The sequence below is a fragment of the Manis pentadactyla genome, chromosome 2 (assembly GCF_030020395.1).
Source record: "Manis pentadactyla isolate mManPen7 chromosome 2, mManPen7.hap1, whole genome shotgun sequence".
Lineage (NCBI taxonomy): Eukaryota > Metazoa > Chordata > Mammalia > Pholidota > Manidae > Manis > Manis pentadactyla.
This window is the reverse complement of record NC_080020.1, coordinates 22,317,515-22,341,722: the sequence shown is the minus strand read 5'-3', so window position 1 is coordinate 22,341,722 and position 24,208 is coordinate 22,317,515. Positions and strand designations below refer to the sequence as shown.

General features: G+C 50.1%; 1 protein-coding gene across 3 annotated transcripts in view; it reads right to left on the bottom strand.

Annotated features, from left to right (window-relative positions):
• Window positions 1-1,118: 1,118 nt before the first annotated feature.
• Window positions 1,119-24,208, bottom strand: part of ANXA6 (annexin A6) — a 47,576-nt gene continuing 24,486 nt past the window's right edge. The window contains exons 11-27 of one of the 3 annotated variants that reach the window (XM_036893391.2): window positions 24,132-24,190; window positions 23,420-23,542; window positions 22,237-22,295; window positions 20,874-20,952; window positions 19,142-19,223; window positions 18,022-18,116; window positions 17,295-17,408; window positions 15,112-15,202; window positions 14,326-14,405; window positions 13,690-13,743; window positions 8,676-8,693; window positions 7,822-7,915; window positions 6,570-6,665; window positions 5,171-5,229; window positions 3,690-3,812; window positions 1,783-1,879; window positions 1,119-1,353 (exon numbers count right to left, since the gene is read on the bottom strand). In XM_036893391.2, coding sequence (XP_036749286.2) covers window positions 1,805-1,879; window positions 3,690-3,812; window positions 5,171-5,229; window positions 6,570-6,665; window positions 7,822-7,915; window positions 8,676-8,693; window positions 13,690-13,743; window positions 14,326-14,405; window positions 15,112-15,202; window positions 17,295-17,408; window positions 18,022-18,116; window positions 19,142-19,223; window positions 20,874-20,952; window positions 22,237-22,295; window positions 23,420-23,542; window positions 24,132-24,190 — 1,301 coding nt within the window. In that variant the 3' untranslated portion in view covers window positions 1,119-1,353; window positions 1,783-1,804. Of the gene's footprint in view, window positions 1,880-3,689; window positions 3,813-5,170; window positions 5,230-6,569; window positions 6,666-7,821; window positions 7,916-8,675; window positions 8,694-13,689; window positions 13,744-14,325; window positions 14,406-15,111; window positions 15,203-17,294; window positions 17,409-18,021; window positions 18,117-19,141; window positions 19,224-20,873; window positions 20,953-22,236; window positions 22,296-23,419; window positions 23,543-24,131; window positions 24,191-24,208 lie in introns of all 3 variants that reach the window. The other 2 variants (XM_057490595.1, XM_036893392.2) reach the window with 2 other exon arrangements.

Below are 24,208 nucleotides of genomic sequence, written 5' to 3'. Positions count from 1 at the left end.
CCTACTTGTCTCGTGATGTTTTGTGGTCTGCAGCTGACTTGTTGAAAATAAAGCTCAGAAAACATCTTGGGATTCACTGCTCAGCTCCTACAGGGTGCCTGGCTCAGGCAGGTGGTGCCAGCCGCTGACTCCAAACCAGGCAGGCCCCCACTGGCACTTCCAGGCATCAGCCCAGTTACCCGACAAAGGCCAGGAGACAGGCGCACTGGGGCCCCGTTTTACAGATAAGGACACTGAGGCTCGGCGAGATCACATACATGCTCACCATCAGTTAGTAGCAAGTCCGACTCCACAGCTCTTAACCGTGTTGCTCATTTATCTTCTCGTAACAGTTACATTAAGTTGGGCAAATACTCAAAAAAGTGCTCAGCTGACTCTCCTGGGGTCTGGGCTTGCAGCCCTTGGAGGGAAGGAGTGGAGAAGACACAGGTAAATTGTCTTACTTTCAGACTCATTATGTCAAAGATGAAGAGAGTGCTCTTCAAAACTGTTGGATCTAACCCCTCACTGTACAAATGGAGAAACTGAGGCCCAGCAAGGGCAGTGGCTGGTTTAAGGTCACACCAGACCAGACACCAACACCACCCACCCCTTGTTCCCTGCATGGCTACTACATTAAACACATCCTGGACTGCCAGGATAGGTCAGGTCAGCCAGCACAGGGAGCAGAGCCCTTCAGCCAGCAGGCACCTTCATGCCACGGTCGCTGGACAACTTAAGATCCAAGTCTCGGGGCAGGAACACAGATGGGGAAGGGAGGCAGAGAAACTGCAGCGGGGCCTCCTGCTTATCAGTGATCTCTGCCAAGCAGAAACTTCCCACAGCCCTCCCCAGAACACCATCGTATCTGGTGCCCTTAAACAGTTCACAAGAGGAACTGTGGGTCTGGTTGTGATGGGTGAGGTGCACACCCAGGCAGCAGAGGGAGGAGAGGGGACCTGAGGCCCAGAGTGGACAGGTCAGTCGTCTCAGGCTGGACACGGGTGCAGACTCCCGTTCGGGGTTCCCAGGGAAGAGCATGAAGACCAAACTCACTCCTGAGCAAGCTGCACCTCAGCTGCAATGAGGATGATCCAGGCTGCAGGTTCTAGGTCAGAAACACAGACCCCCATTGGAAGTATGTTTGTGTATTTATGTGTCTCTTTTTATTTAAAGAAAGAAGAGGAAAGAGAATGATTTGGAGACACATCTGAGAATGTTAGAAGAGAAAGCCAAGATTTTTGTCCAACTCTCTCACTTTGTAGATAAGGAAACAGAGACTCAGGGATGGAAAGAGACTGGTCCAAGCGCAGAAAGCAAGTGATTGCATATGCCCCGGATCTGGACTCCTGGTTCAGTGCTCTAGTGCACGACCTGGATGGAGGTGGGCAGTGAAATGCCGGGAGGCGCGTCACTCCCTCCCCTCCCGCAGAACCCTCAGCTGGCACCCGCCACCACACCCCGCCATTCAAAGCCCAGACATCACTCATTTCACAGACAGAGGCTCAGTATGCTTTTGGATTTGATCAAATCCAAACCAGGGCAGAGGCTGTGGCAAAGGACAGAAGCTGGGAAGGGCTGAGGAGGAAGACGGGGAGCGGAGGTGGACGGGATCCACTGCTATGGTTCTTCAGCCGCTCAGATGTGCGCAGGGGTGTGACTGAGCCGGGCCATTGGTGGCTGGTGGGAAGGGGAGCCTTTTCTAACCTCGGCTGAAGACCTGAGCCACGCTGAGCCCTCCTCCCCCCCCTTCCTTAGTCTCTAGAGCTACTGGGCGTGGTCATGGCGGCTGGTGCTGCTGACCATTTCTCAGCAGGAGTGCCCGTCAGAGCCGGTGGCCCTCGTCATCGCCTCCACAGATAGCCAGCAAGGCCTTCAGGAAGTGTCCAGAGGTGTCACCCTGGCAGGGGCGGAGGGAGAGCAGAGTGAGCGGAAGACCCTGATGGCCTCAATGCCCCCTCCTCCCAGCCGCTGTCAGCCTGGGTGTCTCTCTAACACTAAAGTGCACGGATGTCCCTTCTGTGGCTCCCCATTATCTCAGGGAAAGCTCTTGGCCTTGCTTCAAGGCCTCCTGTGGTCTGACGCCCATTAAGCTCTGTGGCATCATCCCCCCTCTTCCTTCTGGGAGCATGTAGGTTACCTTTACACCTGCTATCCCTTGTCTGGCACACCTGTGCAGCCCCCAAATCCTTCCCGCCACCAGATGTCCCTCCTCCATGAGCTCTCCCGCCCTCTACTCTTGCCTTGTGCAGAGCGATCCCACGTCCTTTGGCTCCCCTGCACTCTGCTAATACCCTTCCCCACGGCATCAGAACATGTTATGGGAGCAGACACAGAGCACTTACTGGATATCCGGCCTTTGCAGGAATTTATGTGACTATCACTGTGTTCAAGACACATTATATTGTGCAGCATACAATAGGGCTGGGATGGGGGAGGCCAGACTTTCACCCTCCTGTTAGAGGGGCTCCTGTCATTTTTATGATACACAGTTTATGGTTTGGGTTTTTTTTTTTTTTTTTGTTTTGTATTGATGCATGATTTAAAAAATAATATATCATCATTATAAATAATTCAAATTATACAATAATTTGTATTACACAAATTATTATACAATAACAGTCTCCCTCAAACCCCTGACTCACTCCTAATTCCCCAAATCAGGAGTAGCCATTGTTACTATTTTCTTGTATGGTTTTCCTACAATAGTCTGTGCATATATACAGATATGTGCATCCCTTCCTTACACAAATGGACACACAGCATTCATGTTATTCTGGGCCATACTTTTTCTATTTAGAGAAGATTCCCAAATCAGCACATAGAGCTGCCTCATGCTTTATCATGGCTGCATGATATTCTACCGTGTGGATATACCATCATTTATTTAACCAGTTCTATAAGGAGCACTTCCAATCTTTTGCTACTATAAACAGTCCTAGCATAAATATTCTCTTTCACATCTTTGGGAACGTGTGTATCTATGTCTGTAGGCTACATTCCTACAAGTAGAATTACTAAGTCCAGAGTGTACACATTTTAAATTCTGAAACTGCCAAACTACCCTTTAAAGATGTGTTACCAATTTATATCCCCAGCAAATCTGTGTGAGATTATCTGTGAGATTTCCCACAGGCTTGTCAACCAAGCACAGTATCAAACTAAGATCTTGGCCCACCTTAAAGACAAAAAAAAAAGGGCCCTCTAAGCAGACAAAAGATCACATATTACATGATTCCACTTATATGAAATATCCCAAAAAAGGCAAATTTAGAGAGACAGAAATTTGCTTAATGGTTGCATAGGGTGGAGGTGGGGACAGGTTCTCTGGGTCAAGGGATCTCACTAGGGTGACAGAAATTTCCAAAACTGGCTTGTGGTGATGGCTGCACAACTCATTAAATTTATAAAAAATATTACCCTGAAACAGCTGAATTTTATGGTATTTAAATTATACTTCAATAAAGTTGTTTTTAAAAGAAAAAAAGGGGGGGAACTCTTGTTTTATTTGGAAACCCTTAATTATAGACCTCTGACCCATATGGAAGTTACTTTAGCATAAACAATGAGGCAGGTTTCATTCAGCTCTTTCCCAGCTGTCCTCAGAGGGAACTCACTGAGAAAAAGACTGGGAGTAAAAAGGTCTTCTACTCTTACACTCAGGGATGGGACATTCACCCCTGCCCCCTGACCTCCAGTTTCCCCCTTACCTCAATGGCTTGGTAAAGAGACTTGTCGTATTTTTCAACAAACTCCTGCCGGATGTTGAGCAGGTCGATCTCACTCCGGGAGACCATGACTCTGGTGAGGGTCTTCTCATCTGTGCCAGCACCCTGAGGGAGCCAGGTGAGAGGGAGACACAGGGCCAGGTCAGGCAAGAACTAGTGGGTGTCCACCTGCCTCTCTCCCTTTTCCTTCCCAAACCAGGCTGTGTGTGTACGTGTGGTGGTGGTGGTGGTGTGGCAGTAATGCCTGTCTTTCCCAAATAGTCACGATCCAAACTCCCCTGTGCCTAGGACGAGCCAGACAGAGGCAAAAATGGCTTGTATGAGTTGAATACTGTGCCTCCCAAATTCATGTCCACTAGAACCTTACAGTGTTACTTAATTTGGAAATAGGGTCTTTGCATGTGTTATTAGTTGAGGTCATACTGGAGTAGCATGGGCCCTGGATCCGATGACTGGTGTCTCTATAAGAAGAGGACACACAGACATACAGACAGAGAAGGCCATGTGAAGATAAAGGCAGAAGCTGGAACCACAAGAGAGAAACCCCAAGATTCCTGGCAAACACCAGAAGTAGGGAGTGTGGCCTGAGAGAGTTTCTCCCTCACAGTCTCCAGGAGGAACCAATCCTGCCAACACCTTCATTTTGGACTTCGAGCCTCTAGAACCATGAAGGAATAAATTTCTGTTTATTCGACTTGTGGTACTTTGTTACAGCAGCTTCTTAGGGAAACTAACACAGGGCCCACAAGCAGTCACAGGACATGGAATGTGTGGGCAGCCAGGGCCCATCTCTGGACCCATGGAGCCAGAACTCCAGTTCAGCAGTCAGAGCTGGCACGGGGTGAGTGCTAAATAAACGGCTGTCCTCTTCGGGGACTGTGGGCTGAGAGGGGTCTCAGGCTCACTCCCACCAAAAAGCCTGCTCAGGCTCTGTTAGCAGCTGAGACTCCACATGCTGGGCTCAGAGGGCAGCCAGAGTGGCCTGAGTTTTTAGTAAGTCAGAGCTGAGAATTCCTACTTTTTGGGATCATTTGTCACAGCAGACACTGTAAAACCTGCTTCAGTGTGGGCTCCCAGATATCAGAGACTGTCCTACTCAGCCCTGTACCCTCGGAGCAAGTTTCCCTGCCTTGGCATGGGGGCCAATCACTCTTGATGCAGGGATCTGGGCTGCGCATTGCAGAATGTCAGCAGCATCCTTGCTTTCTGCCGACCAGATGCCAGGAGTAACTCTCCCCAACTTGTGACGATGGAAATGCATCTGAAAGTTACCAAATGTTCCCTAGGGGACAAAGTTAGCTCCGGTTGAGAACCAGTGTTCTAGAGCCAGCCCTGGGGCAGATGCTGATAAACAGCATGTGGGTGGAAACAGCTGCCTCTCATCTGGGGGATGGTACACATTTGTATTTGTGGGTGAGCTGACATGCTTGGAGGGAAAGCAACAAACAAGCAAATTTTCTTACCTTCATTGCCTTGTAAAGTTTGTCAGCAAAGAAGAGAGGCTTGTTCTTGACACTTTGAACTGGGTAGGAATGAAGAGAGATGCAGGGAACCTGGTCAGAGGAGGTGAGCCCAGACTGTCCAATGCCAGGGTCCTACTCGGGGCCTGACGCCGCTTTCCACTGCTGGATCCTCTGCCTTATCGCCAGCCCTGACTCTCACTTCCTGGTTGCATCTCACTTCCTGCTAAGGTGCTTGCCGCTGAACAAGGTTAGGAGAGGACTCTTAGGGAAGAAACCCCTCATAAAGTCAAGGCGCAGGGCCTCAAATTCCTAAGTGCATCAGAATCACTGGAGAATTTGTTTAAATCCCAGGGTTTGGACTCCACCCTAGAGACTCAGATTTCAAGAAATATTTTAAGCATCAGTTTTCAAAGGATAGCTTCTAGACAGCTGCATCAGCATCATTTGGGAACAAGGTAGAAACGCCAATTCTATGCCCTACCCCAGATGTGCTCAATCTGCAACCCTGAAGGTGGGTGACCCGCTTGTCCCACTCTGCCTGGAACATTCCTGGTTTTAGCACAAACCAAGATGGTTGGCCACCCTATTCTGGTACGGCCTAATGTTTGAGAACTACTGATTTAGATTTAGAGAATACTAGGCCAAAGGATGGCTGTCTTTGGGTACAATTTAAGGCGCTGTGCCAATCCCTGTGTGTTGCCCCAGAGCTTGCACACTCTAGTGGCATTGGCAGCCACAGCCACCCAGATAAGACCTGCCTGGCTGTACCAACCGCAGCCCCTTCTCAAGGCCTGCAGGGTCTCTGGCCCACAGCAGCTGCCGATCTCAAGGCTGCAGAGCCCACCTGGGGGTGTCTCAGACAGTTCAAGGAGGAATCAGACACCAGCACCAGAAAGCCAGAAGGACTCTGGACAGAAACGCTTCTCTATGAGGAAGGCACGAAGCAGGAGGCTGGGGTCGAGCCCCCCAGGGCATGGCCACACAGGAAACAGTCCTGCACCCTCCCGGTGGCAGGCTCAGGAGTCTGAGGGAAAGGTCACACTCACCAACAGTCCCAGCTCCTTATGTACAGTGTGTGTGCAGCGGGAGTGTGAGTGCATACACGCCCTAGTTCTGCAGGGCTCTGCGCCCCTACCAGCCCTGCCAGCACCTTCCTGGTTTCTTCCCCGGGGAGAGCTCTTTCCTCACCCTGCCCCGCAGCCTGGAACCAGTCCATGTTACCCGCCAATCACACGCGCGCCAGGACCCCTGGAGCCGTAAGTGGCAGTGTTTATTTCCCGGTACTAGTAGTTGAGGAAGCTGCCAAGGCCACACTCGTCCAGGGAATCCGGCCATGCTCCCAGTGCTCCCCACCCTTTCCCTTGACCTCCAGCCCCTTCCCTTGGTCCCTGTTGGTTACCAATGGCCACAAATGCATCCCTGACATCCCCGGACATCTCCTTGTTGATGGTGTGCTCCACATCATAGTTGGTCATCCTGACGAACTCCTGGAATACTGGCCCCAAGAAAAGCCCCGGAGGTTGGGGGTGAGTGACAGTTCAGAGGGAGGGGGGATCACTCCTCCCCTGCCCCTCCAGCTCTGCCGGAAAAGTAGAAGGGGGCACCAGGTATGACCACAGCCCAGGGTCTAGGTGTGTTGGGCAGGATCACTATGGGATGGAAGTTCAGGTGGCCTCGGGCTCAGAGCAAAATCTGTGTCAAGGCAGACAGTGCCCCAGAGCCCAGGACAAATTCTAGGCACGTGGGCTGGGGTAGTAGAGGGAACATGGGTCCTTGTCACAGCCCCACCCTGAGCTCACTGAATGAGCCCATCCTCCTCTCTGGGCCTCCCCTTCCTCTTGTGTCAAGTTGAGACGGAGATTAATTTGAACATCATTAATGGTAACACTAAGGAAGTGATTATGTGCCAGGCATTGTGCTAAGTGCTTTCTGTGTACTGTAATTTTTGTATCCTCACCATAATCACGTGAGGTAGAACTAAAATCCTGATTCACAGGTCAGGGAATCGAGGCACAGACAGTAACTTGCCCAGGGTGACACAGCTGAGGGGCGGGAGGCCTGAATCCAGGCGGTCCAGCTCCTGAGTCCCTTCTTTCAGCGACTGCATTAAAGCACCTTACATATTTTACAGAAAGGTGCCAGGCAAATGCATGTTAAAATGTAAATGTCTCAGTGGAAAGGGCACTTCCTGACCAGTTGGTGCCAGGGCCATCGCAAGCCAGTGCCCGGTGCGTAGCAGCCTGTCACTCAGTGGTGCGGATGCGGTCCTTGGGCCATCAGCACCATCAGTCCTCATCGCTTTGCTCTTGGCAGAAACCACCGAAGGATCGTGACCCAGAGCCTTTGCATCCTTCTCAACGCAGCATTCCAGGCAGCACTACCAATCCATGAGAGTGGCCTTGGAAGCACAAGCCATGTGCCACCCTACCTGCTTCCCTAAGGAGGTGAAGGAGCTGGCCTGAGGCTGGATGGCCCTTGAGCAGCAGAGTCAGCATCAGACCCTGGGCTCCTGAGCCCTGGCCGGCCACGGTACTCTGCTGCAAGGGTTAGGAGTGGGTGTGTGGGCGACTGGCAACCCTTGTCATAGAGTGGGGAGGCGCTCATCAGGTCTGGGGATCTTCCTGCTGAACGCGGAAGGAGTAAGGCCTCACCTCTCCGGAGGTGCTGATAGCTACGGGTGCACAGGATCGTCATGAAACGTGTCTCCAGGGAAGTTTTGTCTCCGCTGGGCCTGTCTGCTATTTCCTGCAGAGCCCAGGTGGGGGCAAGGATTTGGGAGGGAAGACACAAGGAATCCCCAGTTATTGTTCCCTCTCATGTCTTTGCCTAGGCTGAGGGCGGCTAGAGGCTGGGCTAAACCAGCCACCCAAGGAGGCTGATGGCCTCTTCTTCCTTCCTCAGCCTCCACATTCCCCCGCCCAGTTCCCAGGGTCCCTGTGGACTGACACCAAGGAGCTCAGCACTGGGCAGGACCTCACCCTGAACTCAGGGCCATGGGGTAGGGGCCCAGGCGAGGGGCAAGCAGGCGCTGGGCATGGAGACTCAGAGTGCACCTGCTGTCCCCAAACCCCACTGAAAGCCCCCCTGGGAAAGTGTGCCTGTGCATATATGCAAGAAAAAATGGTCCAGCCAGTGCTTCCCAAGTGTGGTGAACAGGCAAACATTTTAACACACCACAGATGTATGTTTCCACAATGATCTAGCCAGCTATTGGTTCTATTTACATCAACATTGAATTTCTCTTTAAAATAAGTATTTCAGGTTAAAAAAAGGGCCCATTTTAAGAAAAATATTCACAGCTAGTGGAATGTGTGAGGTGAGTGGCTAAAGTTTGGGAAACACTTGCCTAGCCCATTTTTTACCCAGTGAGGTTCGAGGCCCTGAAGGGGAGAGAGAGAACCTTTGTGCTGCCTGACCGCCCCCCTCGGCCCCACCCAGAGGCGCAGCTAGACTCAGACCTCACTCAGAGAGTCATTAAAACCCATGAGAAGAACACAACACTCACCAAGATCTCAGCAGCCACCTGAAAGTGGGGAGGAGAGAGGAAGGAGAGAGGGGAGGCACAAGTCAGAGGAGGCCGGAGAGGGTGGCTCTGGGGGCCCTGGGGAGCAGGGGCAGGGGCCTAGCTCGGGGGCACAGGGAGAGAACCACCTTCCCCTGACCTTTGGGCTGCAGCTCAAAATGGGGACAGGCCTGGGCACTCAGTACAAAAGTGGGCACCTGGGGGAGAGGCAGAGGACACAGAACAGGGTGCTCCACCTGTCACCTGGCAACCAGGATAGTGTCAGACAGCGTGCTTGTCTCCAGACGCACCCAGACCTTAGAGCGAGAGAGGTGCCATGTTCCCTATGCCCTTGACCACGTTCAAAGTCAGAAGGGCCTCGACAGACCTTCACCTCCTTGTGGTACAAACAGTAGAGACAAGAAAGCTGAAGCCTGGAGGGCAGGGGCCTTCCCCTGGGGCTCTGCCAGCTCTTTAGTCATTTCACAAAGGCAAATTTTAATCCCTGCATTATGCCCAACACAAAATCCTGTTGTTAGGACACTGTTTTGTTAGGAGAGTAGCTATGACTAGAAGGGCCTGGGAACATAATCTAGCCAGCCCTGTGTACCCCAGACTGAGTTTGGCCTTTGCCTGTTTCCTTGAAACTCCAGTGACCACTTTATTCTATTGGACAAACTGAAACCACCCTCTTTATAAACTTCATGATAGCCTTATGGCTTTAGAAATCCTTTTGTTATATAAATTGACAAAGTGTGTCAAAATTTAAAATGCACATGCTGTTTGATCAGGCAACTATATTGCTAGGAATTTGCTTTACAGATATACTGGCCAGTGTCTTGAGATATACTACAGGGGTGTTCAATAATACAAGGGTACAGTATTCTATTTAATAGCAAACAACTGGAATAATTTCAGTTTTATAAGCATTAATAGCATTAAAGGATGATTTGTTAAATAGGCTACAGTTCCGCCAATAATGGAAATCCACACAGCTATTAAAAAGAATGAGACTTGTCTACAGTGCTAATAAGGAGAGAGTTTCCATTTAAATCAAGCAGAAAACTGAAGTAAGGCATATTGTATATAACAGTATTGCTTTTATGTAGCTAAAAGATAAATACACATTCACTCTTACATACTTACTGGGGAGTCATGCTAGGCAGGTAGTCAAAATACCATCGACAGTGGTTATCTTTGATGATGACTGTAGGGGAAAGCTTTTGCATTTTACTTTATTTTTCCTGAAATTTTACATTTTCTGGACATTGCAAATATTGTTGTTATATATTTTTGCAGTGTCAAATAGGAGTTATCATGGTTACTAGGATTATGGGATCTTCTGGTTTTTATTTATATTTTTCTATATTAAAAACAACCTAGGTGAACCCTGAGGACGTTATGCTAAGTGAAATAAGCCAGTTACAAAGGACAAATACTATGTGGTTGCAATTTTATGAGGTACTTGGAGTAGTAAATTCATAGAAACAGAAAGTAGAATGGTAGTTGCCCTGGGGCTGAGGAGCAGGGAATGGAAATTAATGTTTAATGGGTACAGAGTTTCAGTTTTATAAGATGAAAAGAATTTAGTGCATGGATAGTAGTAATGGTTGCACAACATGAATATACTTAATGTTACTGAATTGTACCCTTAAAAATAGTTTAGATGGTAAATTTTACTATGCTATGTGTATTTTATTACATATTATCTTTTATTGTATGTTATGTGCATTTTAACACAATTTTTAAAAAGTTATGCTAAGAAATTGCCTTTTTTTTTTTTTTTAAAGAGGGACCTATTTAAAAAAATTAAAAAAGAATCTGAAGTACCAAACATTCTTCATTTTTTTCGGTCAGAGAACTCAGACACATTTATCTTTTCAAAGCATCTTTAAGACAATATTTGTAATATGGAAAATGCAGTGGGTTATTAAAATAATTTTCCAGATAGTCAACACACAAAAGCTTTTCCTCATTAGCTTAGCTACTTCATGCAAAAAGTAATCTGGTGGGTTCCTCCAAAAGTCAAAGAGTTATCATAGGACCTAGCAACTCCACTGCTAGATAAGATATATCCCCAAATGAAAACATGTGTGCACACAAAAATGGGTGCACAAATGTTTACAATAAGCAGCATTATTCAGAGCGGCCCAAAAGTGGAAACAACCCAAATGTCTATTAACTGATATATGGATTAAAAAAGAGATACATCCATTTAATGAGCTGTTTGGCAATAGAAAGGAATGAAATACTGATATATGCTATAATACGAGCTTTGAAAATGTTATACTAAGTAACAGAAACCAGTCACCAAAGACCATGTATTGTATGATTCCACTATGTCCAGGAGAGGCATAGACAGAAGGGAGATCAGCGGTTGCTTAGAGCTGGTGACTGGGAGGAAGTGAGGAATAACGCAGTATGCACAGGGTTTCTTTGTGGGGTGACGAAATGTTCTAAAATTGACTAAGGTGAGGGTTGCCCAAGTCTGTGAAGATACAAAAAACCACTTGAAGTGTATGTACACTTCACATGGGCGATACTATGGTATATGAATTATATTTCAATAAAACTGTTATTTAACAAATAATGATCTGGGGATTGAATTATCTAAAACTGGCCATAATACTTCATTTCACTCTGCGTCTACAATAATTAGATGACCTATATTACTCACTGCTCAAACTGAACACTGACAGTGAAAGGCAAGCTATTAGCAACAGGTATGCTGTGGACATATGTATACCCTGTTATTAACAGACACAGACCTCCAAGACTTGAGGGTGTTCTAGATGCCCAAGGTGAGAATACAGGAAGGAGGAGGTACAAAACAAGCAGGCAAACGCTGCCAAGTATGTGCATTATCTTTCTGTGGGAGGAGACATGGCTCTGCATACCAAACACCTTCAAGTTTAGTAAACCTTTTCTTCCAGCATTCCCATTTTGCCTCTAGAAATCTATTCTAAAGAAAAAAATCAGGCATGTGATAAAAAGTTGGCTACTAGGAAGAGGGCTGGTAGATTCTTCAATGGAATCATATACAGCCATTATATGATGTTCATTTTTTAAAATAATATGCAGTAGTCATAGCATATTAACTTTTAACTTTTATAAATCAAGAATCTATTTTTATATAAATGTAAAAAGACAAACAGTATGATAAATTCCAAAATACTACCAATGATGATTACTCGTAGGTTATGGATTTTTGGTTTGGGGCTTGTCTCTACTTTCTAGTTTCTACAAGAGTATGTATTACTTTCAAAACAAAGTATTTCTAGGTATAAGAAAATGAGTCCACACTAAGATGAGGATCTAGTAGCTGCACATCTGGAGAGGCAGCTGAATTGGGCAGGGTTCCCTTGGTTTTATTCACCCAGGTTCTCTCTCCCCGCTTCTCGCCTGCAAAGCACTGCCAGTAAGGCCCACTGCTGCCCCCCCTGCTGGAAACAACTGGAAGCACAGCCTCACAGGTAGCCCAGGCAACCAGGTGGAAGCATTTCCTGGACAATGAATTTTGGAGTAGAGGATGGATTTGGGTTGAGCTCTAAGGAGGATGCCAGGATCAAAGGCCCTCAACAGCACAGTGGTGCTGCTCAAGAAGTACTTAATAAACATCTGTTGAATGAGGGAAGTGTGGCCTTAGCACACCATCCCAGTAGGTGCTCCCAGGCTGTTCCCTACAATGCAGGTGGGAAATCATATTTGAATGGAACTCTGCAGCTTCTGACATCTGTATTCCAAACCGGGGGCTGGACAACTGAACACCAGCTGCTACCTAGTTTGGAAGCTGCTGGGAAATCACTGTACTGGGGTCCCATAGGGTATTAAATGGTATTAAGTATAGGCATTGGAGTCAGGCAGGCCTGAGTTCAAGTCACACCACAGCCACTGAGACTGCTCTTGAATAGGTAATAAGGAGCTTCATTTCCCTTCAGTAAAAAAAAAGGGCGGTGTAATAAAGTATAAAATAGTCTTAGTGCTCTAATAAGTTTGTAATTGTCAGTTTACAGCTCAGCATTCTCCCAGCTGTGATGCTGCTTTAACATTCCACACCATGGTTGGTGGAACAGGGAACAGAGTGGCGCCCTGACCCCCATGCATCAGGGCTCTTGTCAGCCCACCACCTGTGAGAGATGGGGCCAGATCTGCAGGCTGTGGTGTCTGAGCCCAACCCTGGGGATAGAGCTTTTGAGGGATTGCGGATGGAGTCCTGGGCCTGGGACTGAGGGTGCTGGGAGCAAGGAACAGGTGAGTGGGGACAGTGCAGATGACCGCAGGAGGGAGGGCCCAGCCATAAGGACAATGAATTTGGGGTTGTGCAGCCTCCATGAGAAGCCATCTCCAGACCTCAAGCTCGCCAGCCCAAAGAGCAGGGCAGAAGTGGAGCAGCTAAGAGGCCCTAGAGAGCCCCCTGTCCCCTTAGTCATCAATAACAAATACTTATTGAATGTGACCACGTGCTGCTTGGGGTACATCAGTGAGCAAACTAAAGATCCCAGCCCTTGATGACTTCATTTTCTAGGTTCTCCCAGCACACTCCCTTTGACCTTGGTCCCCTTTCATAGAAAATAAACTAAGACTTTTAGCATTCAGGCCCCCTCCCCAGCAAACTCCCAGAGCTGCTCCCTCTGGGTCAGTTCCATCTGGGCCACCAATTCACTGTGTGGCTTTCAGAAGCCATTTACTCTCTCTGGGCCTTGTTTTCCCACTGTAACATGAGGTGTTTGTCCTGGATGACCTGCGAGTTAATTCCAGCTCTGAGAGTCTGGGGCTCAGGCTACTCTTCACAAAGGAAATGCCAGTAAGACCAGCACCACACTCCTGAGTATCTTTTTGAAAGCTCTGAAATCCCTCCAAGCCTCACTTCTAATAGTGGAGAGGAGCAAAGGGACCAGAGTTCCAAGAGCCTACTAATCAAACCGGCCATGTCCCTGCCAGGAGCCGTCCCCACCCCCAGACAGCGAGGGCCGCGTGCATGGACAGGTGCCAGCTGGAGCCGCTAGGGGGTCCTCACCTGGGCATCTTCCCGGGCCTGGTCCCGGTTTTCTGCTCCCTCCTCACGGTTCCCCTGCAGCAGGACCAGAGAAAGGTCAGTCCCTGGACACCCACCCTCTCTGTCCCTCAGCCGCCACAGTACCTCGCTCAGTCACTCTGCTTCCCTGAACCCTTTTGTTCAGCTGTAACGTGGGAACAATAATCCTGCCTTTATAGGGTAGGCTGCTGGGAGCATTAAATGGGGATGTTTGCGAGGCACTTAGCCCAAGGCCTGGCTCAGACACAGTGAGCGTGCATCAGGTGTGCACCAGGGCCTAACATTTGGGTAAGGGGAGTTCAAGAGGTGGTGAAGGAAGCTCTGGGTAACAATACAGGGAGAGGTCACCCACATGGGTCTGTCCTGTCAACTGGGGGCCCAAAGAGCCAGGCTGAGGGCTGGCAGGGAGGGCTGCCTGGAGAAGGTGGCACCAGGCAAGCTTTGAAAAGTGAGCAAGGGGGGAAGGCGTGCATGAGGCAGTTAACAGCCTCGGTGGTGGTACTCAGAAGGCCAGTGGGGAAGACACCTTCTCTTCATCAGGAAGTAGGCTCCATGCAGCAACCCTTCCCGCCTCCCAGACCCCCAGAAGGCTAAGCAGGCCTGGGGCTGTGAACTCACTGTGGCCAGAGAGATGAGGATCCTTTTGAAGTGGCCAGATGTGTCTGAACTTAGGGCATCCTCCAGAGACTTGTGATAGTCTGAGACAGAAAAAGGGGGTGTGGGCAGCTGCCGGCCAAGAAGGATTGGTGGGGGCATGTCCTAGAAACTTAGACCTGAGCCACAGCAGCGTGGGCAGGGGTGGTAGGGATGCAGGAGTTTGCAGCTGGTTCTTGGGGGCATCCAGCCATCCTGCTATTGCTCCTGGCACTGACAAGCCCATGAGCCCACCCCCTCCCTCTGCCCCTGCCCAGCTGAGGCGCATCACATCTCACCTCTCCCACTTAACCACCTCCCTGTCCTCATTCTCTCCTCCACCTTCCCTCCTGCATGGCAGTTGCCGGACCTACAAGCATTGCTCTGACCATGTCACTCCTCTGCTCAAAAATCCTTCCATTTTATAGCTGCTTACAAAGGAAAAGCTTCAAACATTTTTGACTGGTACTCAAAGTTCTTCAGAATAATATGCAACCAAGCATGGGGGCCCTCTCTGGGGGCCTGGAAGCTCTCTCCTGCCACCCCCAGCCCAACTCTCTTCTGCTGCCAGGCCTTTGTCCAGCTGGGACTCTGCCTGGGGCACCCTTTCCTCAGACTCTGGGCTGGGCACACCCAAGGGGCTTATCAAAGCCTCGTGGCCTCAAAGAAGGGAGACAGGGCAGAGCTGTGGGCCAGGTTGGAAGATGGGAGACCTGGCTCCTCTCCCACTCCCCTTCCAGGGGCCTTGGGCCCCAGGCTACCTGCACTCACCTTCTTTATAGGCCTCATTGATGGCCCGTATTTCTACATTGGTCCGAGTAGCTAGGATTTCAATGAGAGTCTTTTCATCTGTGCCAGCTCCCTAGAATGTCAAAGCAGAAAGGACCTGAACCACAGCCCTGATCCCCACACAGAGGCCGAGGGGCCCAGGCCAAGGAGGCCCCTGCTTCAAGAACCCTTCAGGAGGCAAACACTCAAGCTACCAAGTCTTCCTGGATTTTCTCCTCAACCCAAGACATGGCCCCCAGACCAGAAACCTTGGCACGATCAGGGTCAAACATGCCAGCTTACAGAGCCTTCCATGAGAATTGCTTTGCACCAAAAATTAAAAAGAGAAGAATATATGGAATTTGGGTATATGTATATGGGTATATAAAAATGCACATACACATCTGAATAAAAACATTTGTATGTAAGTATATAAAAAGAATAGAGCATATTTCAGTATAAAAGTGATTATGGTCTCTGGGTCAGTGAGGGATCTGTATGCATTTTTTTCAAGTTTTCATGGGGAGCACATATTATTTTGTCACAAGAAAAAAGTTTTGTGCTTTCAGGCTGTATTTGTTTCTATTTGGATTGATGAGTGGTATATGGGCTGATACATTAGGTCCTTTGGACAAAGGCAGCTTGGGGAACCTGCTACTCAAAGGTCCTCACTTTGGGGGAGAGGAAGGAGGTGAACAAGCCTGACTGACTGATTCAACTCTCTTTTAAATGCCTGCAATGTGGCGGTCACTGCACAAGCTCGTAGGGCTGCAGCTACAAAGAAAGGTAAGGCATGTTCCCCACCTTGGAGATTACTACTCAGCGGTCAGCCAGTCCCTGGTCCTCTGATCTGAAGGAGAACGAGGCTGACTGAGATCTTCAATAGGCTCTTTATTAAAAGCAGCCTGTGGGGAGCCAGCTTCATCCCGGAGCACCCTGAGACCCAAGGCCGGACCCCATCCTCCCCCGTTCACCGACTTGCTGCATCTCCCTGCCTCCCACTTGTGAACTGTGGGAGTGGGAAGAGCAGGGTCAGGGTAGCTCGCTGGTCCTTTCAACCTCTATAGTCCATGTGTCTAAGTCATTTGCCTTTTTTGTCCAGGCATTTTAAAAGGACAATAATCTTAATTTGCTTTGCCCAGAGAATGTCTGTTCTCCTCTTAACCCTTAAGGGGCCAAGAGCCCTTGGGGTTTCATGTGGTTGTCAAGTGAGGCTCTAGAGTCAGACTTGCTCTGAATACTTGCCCTGCTACTTGATAGCGCTGTACCTTTGACCAAGTACTTTAACCTCTAAGCCACAGTTTCCTCATCTGTAAAATGGGGTCAAAATAAAAGCCTTGCCTCATGGGTCGATGAGACAAGTAACTGGGCTAAAACACTTAGCTCAGGAGAGGTCACCACATGCTCCTAATAAAGAAAGTAGCCTCCATTACAGTCAGTGTCTTGAGAAGCAAAGCAGCCTCAGCAACAGCTGGGCCAGGACACAGTGGCCTTCCTTGCTGACCACAGGGTCAGGTCTTCAGGCAACAGTGCCTGTCATACCCCTGAGCTTGCCCGATGCACCCGTGTTTGATGGTTAGGGATTACTGTTCCCACTTCACAGCTAAAGACATGGAGGCTCAGAAAGGGTAGTGGTCCAGGAGAGTTCGTGACAGGACTGGACTAGAATACAGACTTATGCAGCTGTTGTGTCCCTTCCAGACCCATCCTGCTTCTTCTAGCTGCTCCGTGAGGTCCCTCTGACCCCTCTGCTGGCTGGGAATGTGACCCCACTTGAATCAACCAGAGTAAAAGCCAAGACTTTGGTGGAATTCTTGGGAAGAAGGAACTCTGTCCGCTGGAGGTGCTAGCCAGTAGGACGTACCCAGGCCATCCTGCCACCATGGGGGAGAAAAGCTGCCTGAGGGGAGCCGCCGCACAGGAGACATGAACCCAGGCAGGGGAGAGTTGACAGTCCATATAATGCTTTGTGAGTCCCTGGATTCAGCCATGTCTAAAGCCAGATCGAGTTCTGTACTTTTCAGTTATAGGGGCCAACACCCCTTTTGTGTTCATGCCCGTTTGAATTGGGTGTGGGAGGGCCTCTACCCAGGAGTCACAGCCAACCCACCTGGGCTTGTGAAGAGCCCGTGTGTCTTCCCAGCACCCAGAGACTGGACCCTACTCCTTTGGTGCTCACACCATACCTCCATGGCCTTCTTCAACTGCTTGGCATCGTAATGGGCCGGCAGCATCATGAGCCCCAGAATCAGCCTCGCCAGGTCTCCGGAGAGCTCAGACTTCAGGTCAGCCATCAGGTCCTGAAAAGGGTAGAGTCAAGGTCATACCTACACCAGCACTTGCCCCATGTGAGCCAGGATGGGGAGGAGACATGGCACGAGGGGATGGACTCCCCGTGGGTGCAGGAGAGCGGGAGCCTGTCTTTGCTGGTGCTGGATCTACTACTTATTTAGAAGAAAACAAAGAGGGCTGGACAAAACAAGAAGACTTCTCTCCTTGGAGGCAGGAGAAAGGGAGGAAGGGGGCAGTGCCAAAGGGCATCATTTCCATCCTGGGGAAACTCGCCAGCTAAAACAAGATGCTACTGAAGCACAGCAGTCTGAGACACTCAGCCTTGGGACCTTGAAGCCTCTCTGCAGAGGGAATTGTGAGATAAGAAAAACGCTGCATGAAAACAGCTATCTGTGAACTCAGCCCCCAGCCGAGCCACACCAGTGTCACTGATCATAAGGAACTGAGGGAGTGGAGAGAATGTGTCTGCAGGCAGCCCAAACCCAACGCTGGAGACACTCCGGAACACCTGACCATGGGGGTTCCACGGGGGCCCAACTGTGCAGAGCTGGCTGGGACAGGCCGAGGGCCGTCAGAAGAGGCGTGTGGGTCGGGGCTCAGGGCCCAGGCTGAGGCCCTTACCCTGCCAAAGTGAGACTTGAAGACCTGCCGGATCTGCTGCCGCTGGGCGTTGCTGCGGTGCGTGATGATGTCAATGATGGTGTCCTCATCAGTTCCTGAGTGACCCAAGCCACACAGCTCACGGGAAGGCATGTGGCCCAGATTCCCCCATGTGTCCCCACCGATGGACCCCATCAATCTCTGCCAGGGTAGAAGCCTGGCTGGGCAGCCGGGTGCTCCAGAGCCTCTGCAGGAGCCTCTGGGCCAAGCCACTCACTTCCCCGGGGCCCCTCCCTGCACTTCCTTTTGTTTAATTGCTGGTTCAGAAAAAGACTCCAGGGGAAGCAGAGTTCTAGTCTTGACTCTGGCAATGGCTGAGCAAGTCCTATCCCCTTTCTGGGACTCAGTTTCCACAGTAACATGAAGAGGCTGGAGTGGTTATAAAGGATCCCTCCAACCTGGCAATCTAAGCCCCACTGGGGACCCTAGGAGCTTTCTCATCAGTCCCCTGAAAGCTGGATCCCAAGTCCGCTGAACCACAGCAGACTGACTGGAAGGCACCAGGACATCACTTCCTGCTTGTCAGATTAACGCCATCAACCTCAGACCTGGCACGGGACTCTCTCTTTCAAAAACATTTTTATACCTGTCAACTTACACATGCTTAAACATGCTTAGTCACTATAGTCATTCCTGAGAGACCAGTGAAATGAGCCCCAGAAGGGAGAGAACTAAGCCAGGGCCCCCTTGGAGGTGCTGTCGGACAGGTACGGGGGAGAGGGCAATGGAAGCCACGCGGAAGATGCTCGGACCCGCCGGCCTTCCGGAGGCCATCCGCCCACCGGGTGCCGAACGGAGGCCAGGAGAGGGTGAGCAGCAGGGGGCGCTCGCGATACGGCTCCTGAGGGGATGGAGACACTCTGGTCTTCAGGAAAGGCCTGCGCCAAGTTCCTGACAAACCCCTCGCACCCCTGCCTACACTCCGGAAGCCAGGAGCCTCCGCAGGAGGGTGGGGACTACAGTAAAGTCCTCATCCTGGGGACCCTGGTTCCAGGCCTTGGCTCTTGCTCCTGCCCAAACCACTACCGCACCTGCCACGTTTGCTGCCCCGGAGGCCAACGCCGCCCCCACATCCCCTTACCAAGTCCCTTCATGGCCTTCCGCAGAGCTTTCGCATCTGCATCAGGACTGAAGTTATCAGCTGGGCGCACAGTCCCCTTCAGCTGCAAGAAGCAGAAAGAGACTCAGCAGGTGTCTGGAGGCCCCCCTGGGGGCCAGGCCAAGAGAGGAGCATGCAAGGGAGGGGAGGCCCTCCCCACGAGCCCCAAACCAAGCAGCCTGTGGGGAAAGAGGCGGGAGTGAAGGTGCAGCAGACAGACCCCTGCCCTAAAGCTGACAGAGAGAGGGAGAGAGACTGACCCCGGCCTGGGGGCAGGGCAAGTGCTGGTCAAGGGAGAAGCAGCTGGGCTCCTGCCCCAGGAGTCAGCTCTGTCCTAGCAGCACTGGGGCCTCCCCGGTCCCTTGGAATCCTGCCCTGTCCCCTAGGCCCGCCTGCCTCTTAAAGATCCCCTCCACCTGAAAGGGCACCTAAAGGTTCTAAAATACCAGAGCAGGGCTTCCCAAATTTCAGTCACTCCTAAGTGACCGTCATAATGTTTCCTATTTGTGTACACCATGTTATTTCTTAATATTTTTACTTAATTCAACTTCTTTTCTGTTTTACTTAAATACATTAATTTTGAAGTGCATTTAAATACTCCTAAAGGACAAGGACTTTAGTCCACTTTGTTCTTGGACATATCCCAATTGTCTACTACAGAAGTAAGCACTCAGACAATAGCTGCTAAATGAATGAATGAATGAAAACAATTGTATATCACTATCAGGAATAGAAACTTGGTATCATGGGCCATAACAGATGACAACCCATGAAAACAAATGTGATTTAAAAAAAACAACACCTGGTCAAATGTCACCAAATTGAATGAGATGCTTTTGCTTGTTAAAGGTTCTGAGCTTACAGCTCATTCTCTCAGCTCTGTCAAAAAGGAAAATCAGCGAGCGCAGCACCAAAGCAGGACTGACAGAATCAGTGAGGTTGATGAAATAAAAAAGGAGCCGCTCTCTCACAGCATGAGGTTCCGTGTTTAATGCCTAAGTAAATTCACTTCATATAACTTAAGATCCTCTGCAATGACAGTTCTTGCCTTATAATTTGGGAAACGCTGCTCTAGAATATCAGAGCCTGAGAGCCCTCAGATTGCCATATCTAATGCCCTCATTTTAAAGATGGCGACAGAGGCCCAGAGAGGTGGGGACCTGCCAAAAGTGGCACAGCGTGTGAGTAACAGAAGAATCCAAGGTTCCAAATATTTTGTGTGGACCTAGTGCTACTAGGCCCTGGAATGGATGGCTCCAAGTACATGTGTGAACCCTGGGTCCACCTTCTCATCCTTTATGCACCCTTGGTCTGAGGATGGTCAGTGCACCTGTGAGGGCCCACACCTGGGGGGTGCCCATCTGTTCTCAGCTTTCATGCCTCCAAAGCCCAACTGTGGGACCCAGGATGGATTAGTGTCCCCCACCCCCGCACAGAAGCAGACAGGTCTCCACTTGGCAAGGCCTGTTAGTAGTTTGTGGGCTAGAACACTTCCTAGCATGTTAGAAGTTAATGCAGGAATGAGGTGCCCAACCAGAGTGCCCACCCGCCAATTTGTCACTCCAAGAAGAAAAGCAGCTTCAGATGTGAGAACTAGTGTCTCGGGTTGGCCACCAGGGGGCAGATGGGTGCCAACCACAGCAGCAGGAAGGTGCAGGCAGAAGAGTGGAAGCTTGAGGTCAGGAGGTCAAGCAGGAGGTGGGGAGGGTCTGACCTCAACTCGGGCCACTGCACTAAGCTCCCACATCTGATAGGCCACCTGCGCTGCCTCCGGGAAGAACTGGCCAGCAGCACTGGAATGGAGGGGGTTGGGGAGAGGATAGGAGGGAATGTCATCACAGGCAACACACCACACACACCACACACACCCAGTAAATTCGCCTGGCTTCACCTTCTCTCCAGCCTGCTCTCATCCATGTACCAGAGCTCTCCATTTCTGAGAACCTTCTACCCTCTTGAGACCCCTGCAATGCTGGCTGTGCCCAGCAGCTTTCCTGGCCCTGGATGTCAAGAAGGACAGGATTTCTCTGATCCTTTGACCTCCCCTTTCTTCCTTAAAATTCTTGTGATTTCCATCTAAGTCCCTCCTCTCTGACAAGTCAACAATCAGTTTATGGCCACATTAGTTCTACAATCTTCTCCTGCAAAGCACCTGGATATGTCAGGTGCTCAGTAAATGGATGCTGAACTATAATCAGCAAAGGTTGATAGGAGGCTGCTGTATCCTTTACTTAACAAGGCCCAGAGGGGGGAAATAGCACCTGTCGTTCCCAGCACACAAATCTGCTCAAGTCATGCCTCGATATAAAGGCCCCCTTTACCCTCAGGAGAGGTTCACCCACCAGGAGGAGGTTGCCAGGCCCTCCCAGCCCTCTGCCTCATCTCCCCCCACCATCGCTCGGCAGAAGTGTGACCTCAGTTACAGAAATGAGCCAGGCTGTTGCTTCTCGTCTCTAGGCCTTTCTTCCACCCAACACATGCTCCTCTAGACAGACCCTGTCTTCACCTCCTCCTCGTCCTCACCCTTCTCCTTGGGTCTCAGCCTCATTATCTCCAGCAGCCTCTCCTCTGTCTGGGATAGTGCCCCTGCGTGTGCGTTCACACACATGTATCCTTTCCCCATCCCAGGACTGCCCCATACGTACGCCCTGGTCTATGCCCGTCTAGGCAGTGGGCTTCATCACGTGCTTCCCCACAATGCCTGCACACTGGAAGACACTTAATACACATGTGCTGAATAAATGAGTAGGCAGAGCAGACATCTGTGTTTTTTCCATTTAACAGATGATGAATCTGAGAAGCAGCTAAGAAGTAGCAGGGCCTGGACCTCCGATGCTGATTCCTAGCCTCACTCCCAGACTGACTTTCCGAGTTCATGAGAGCAGGCGTGTCCAGGGATGGGAGACCACACTCACGCTCACATCCAGACACTGAGGCTTTCACCTGTGCAGTGCTCCTGCTTCTGAGGATCCCCAAGCTCATCCAGTCCATCCATCCACCAGGGTGAGGGCCAGGGCAGCCCTGGCCTGCCGCCCCCCAAGGCCACTCCCTCCAGCCTGGGCCAAGAAGTCACTTACTCGTCATCTCCCCCACACAGCTTCAGCAGAGCCTTCTTGTACTCGCCAGAGGTGTCATTCTGGGAAGAAAGAAGCCCTTTCAGACCAGCAGGAAATGCTGGGCACGGTTCCCAATAGGGGAAGGCTGAACACTTACTCACAGCAGCCCTGACTCTCCTGCTATCTGGAGGGGGCCGAGACCACCACACAGTGGTGTGCTGCTAAGTACTTACCAACTGGCTCTCCGGGGGAAAAAAAAACTCTGATCTGTAACATTTACCTGTTTCTGTGATGTGAATATTTGCAACAATGAGTAATTTCCAGCTATCAATATTATGTCGTTGAACAGGAAACTGGGAAGAGAAGCTATGCTCTCTGCTCTCCTGAGCCAAGGCGAGCCAGGCCCAGCCATACCACTGCCACCAGATAATGGCAGCCCAGGCCTTCTAAGTGAAATAGTCCATGAACACAGGGCACCATGAACAAAAAACACTGGGAAATGCAAGAACCAAACAAATGTGTATTTGATAGATGTGGCCTATTTGGAATCTCTGTTGGAGCTTCCTAATAGACTTACTACAGTAAAGGCTATGAGAAGTTCTCAGGTAAAGAAATTGGTTTACTTTGCTTATTCTAGTTTCTTCCAAACATCTCCCATGACACACTTTTGGTCATACTACTACTATAATACCTCTTGGAAAACATACTTTGGGGAATGCAGCTTGAACCCATAAAGCTTTATCTTATCCCCCAAAAAGGAGAAAAACTCAACTCCACATCTGTCTCTTGACCAAGTCTCAAGTCTCATGGGCTGGACACCCCAGAGTCATCACAAATCACCAGGCCCACGGCCAACATTTCTCAAATTAACTCATTTGTGCTCTCAATGTCCCACCTTCTTCCAGGCGATGGAACTCTCACTGCCCTTGGGATGGAGGTCTCATCCTTAATTCAGCTTGCGTGCCCTTCAAGACCCAGTCCTGCCTGCCTCTTGAGCTTCATGACTCACAAGCACCCCTGTACACTCGCTTCTCTGTTGAACTGCCTTAAACTCTGTGAATGTGTCACAAGGCAGGAGCTTCTGGAATTCCCCAGCGACTTCCAGCTTCCCAGGCCAGTTTCTGTCCTCCAGGGGGTGGTCCCCAAGCTCTGCCATGGCCGCGAGCTCTCTGCCCCTCTCTGTGCCCCTACTGGCCCTGCTCACCTTGATCATGCTGTAGAGGGACTTTTCATACTTGGTCCGGAATATCTCCCGAATGTCGAGCATGTCCAGCTCGCTGCGGGAGACCATGATACGGATCAGGGTGTTGTCTCGTGTCCCCAGGCCCTGGAAGACAAGTGGGTTCGGGAGACAAGAACTCAAGAGGAGGCTGAAGGGCTGAGAGTCCGCAGCTTAGTTGAAAATACAATAAAAATAATAAAACATTCATAATAAAACATTAAAATTAAGAACAGAAGAAGCAGAACAATGCCATTCTTCCGAAGCCCCTGACATGTCCCTCGTTTTATCTCCTCCCTCCCCACCCAACGTCTTTTCTGAAGTGGTCTTACCTACTGTATATACTGTATGTATACACCTATTATATACTGTATATAAACATTCTGGCTAGTTAGTATTTTTTAAAAGTGCGGGTTTCCAACCTGTCTGGCTGGGTGGATTGGTTGCAAGCTGTCTCCGCACCCTCTGGTCAGTCGTGAGGTCAGAGCAGGTGTTTGAGTGGGAAGGGGTGTGACCAGATAGCATCCCTGGCTCTGGAGCCCACCTGGGACACAAGCCATCACTCTTCCCTGCAGCCAATCCCTTGATGGCTCTTTTTGGCCAGTGGACCCCACAGACTTGCCAACAAGCTGGGACAGTCCTGTGCGGGTGGGCAGAGACCCCTCCCGACCTCAGTCATACCAACCCCACCACACACCTTCATGGCCTTGAAGAGCCTTTCAGCAAAATACGCTGGGGTGCTCCGGACACACTTCACTGAGAAAAGGAAGAGGC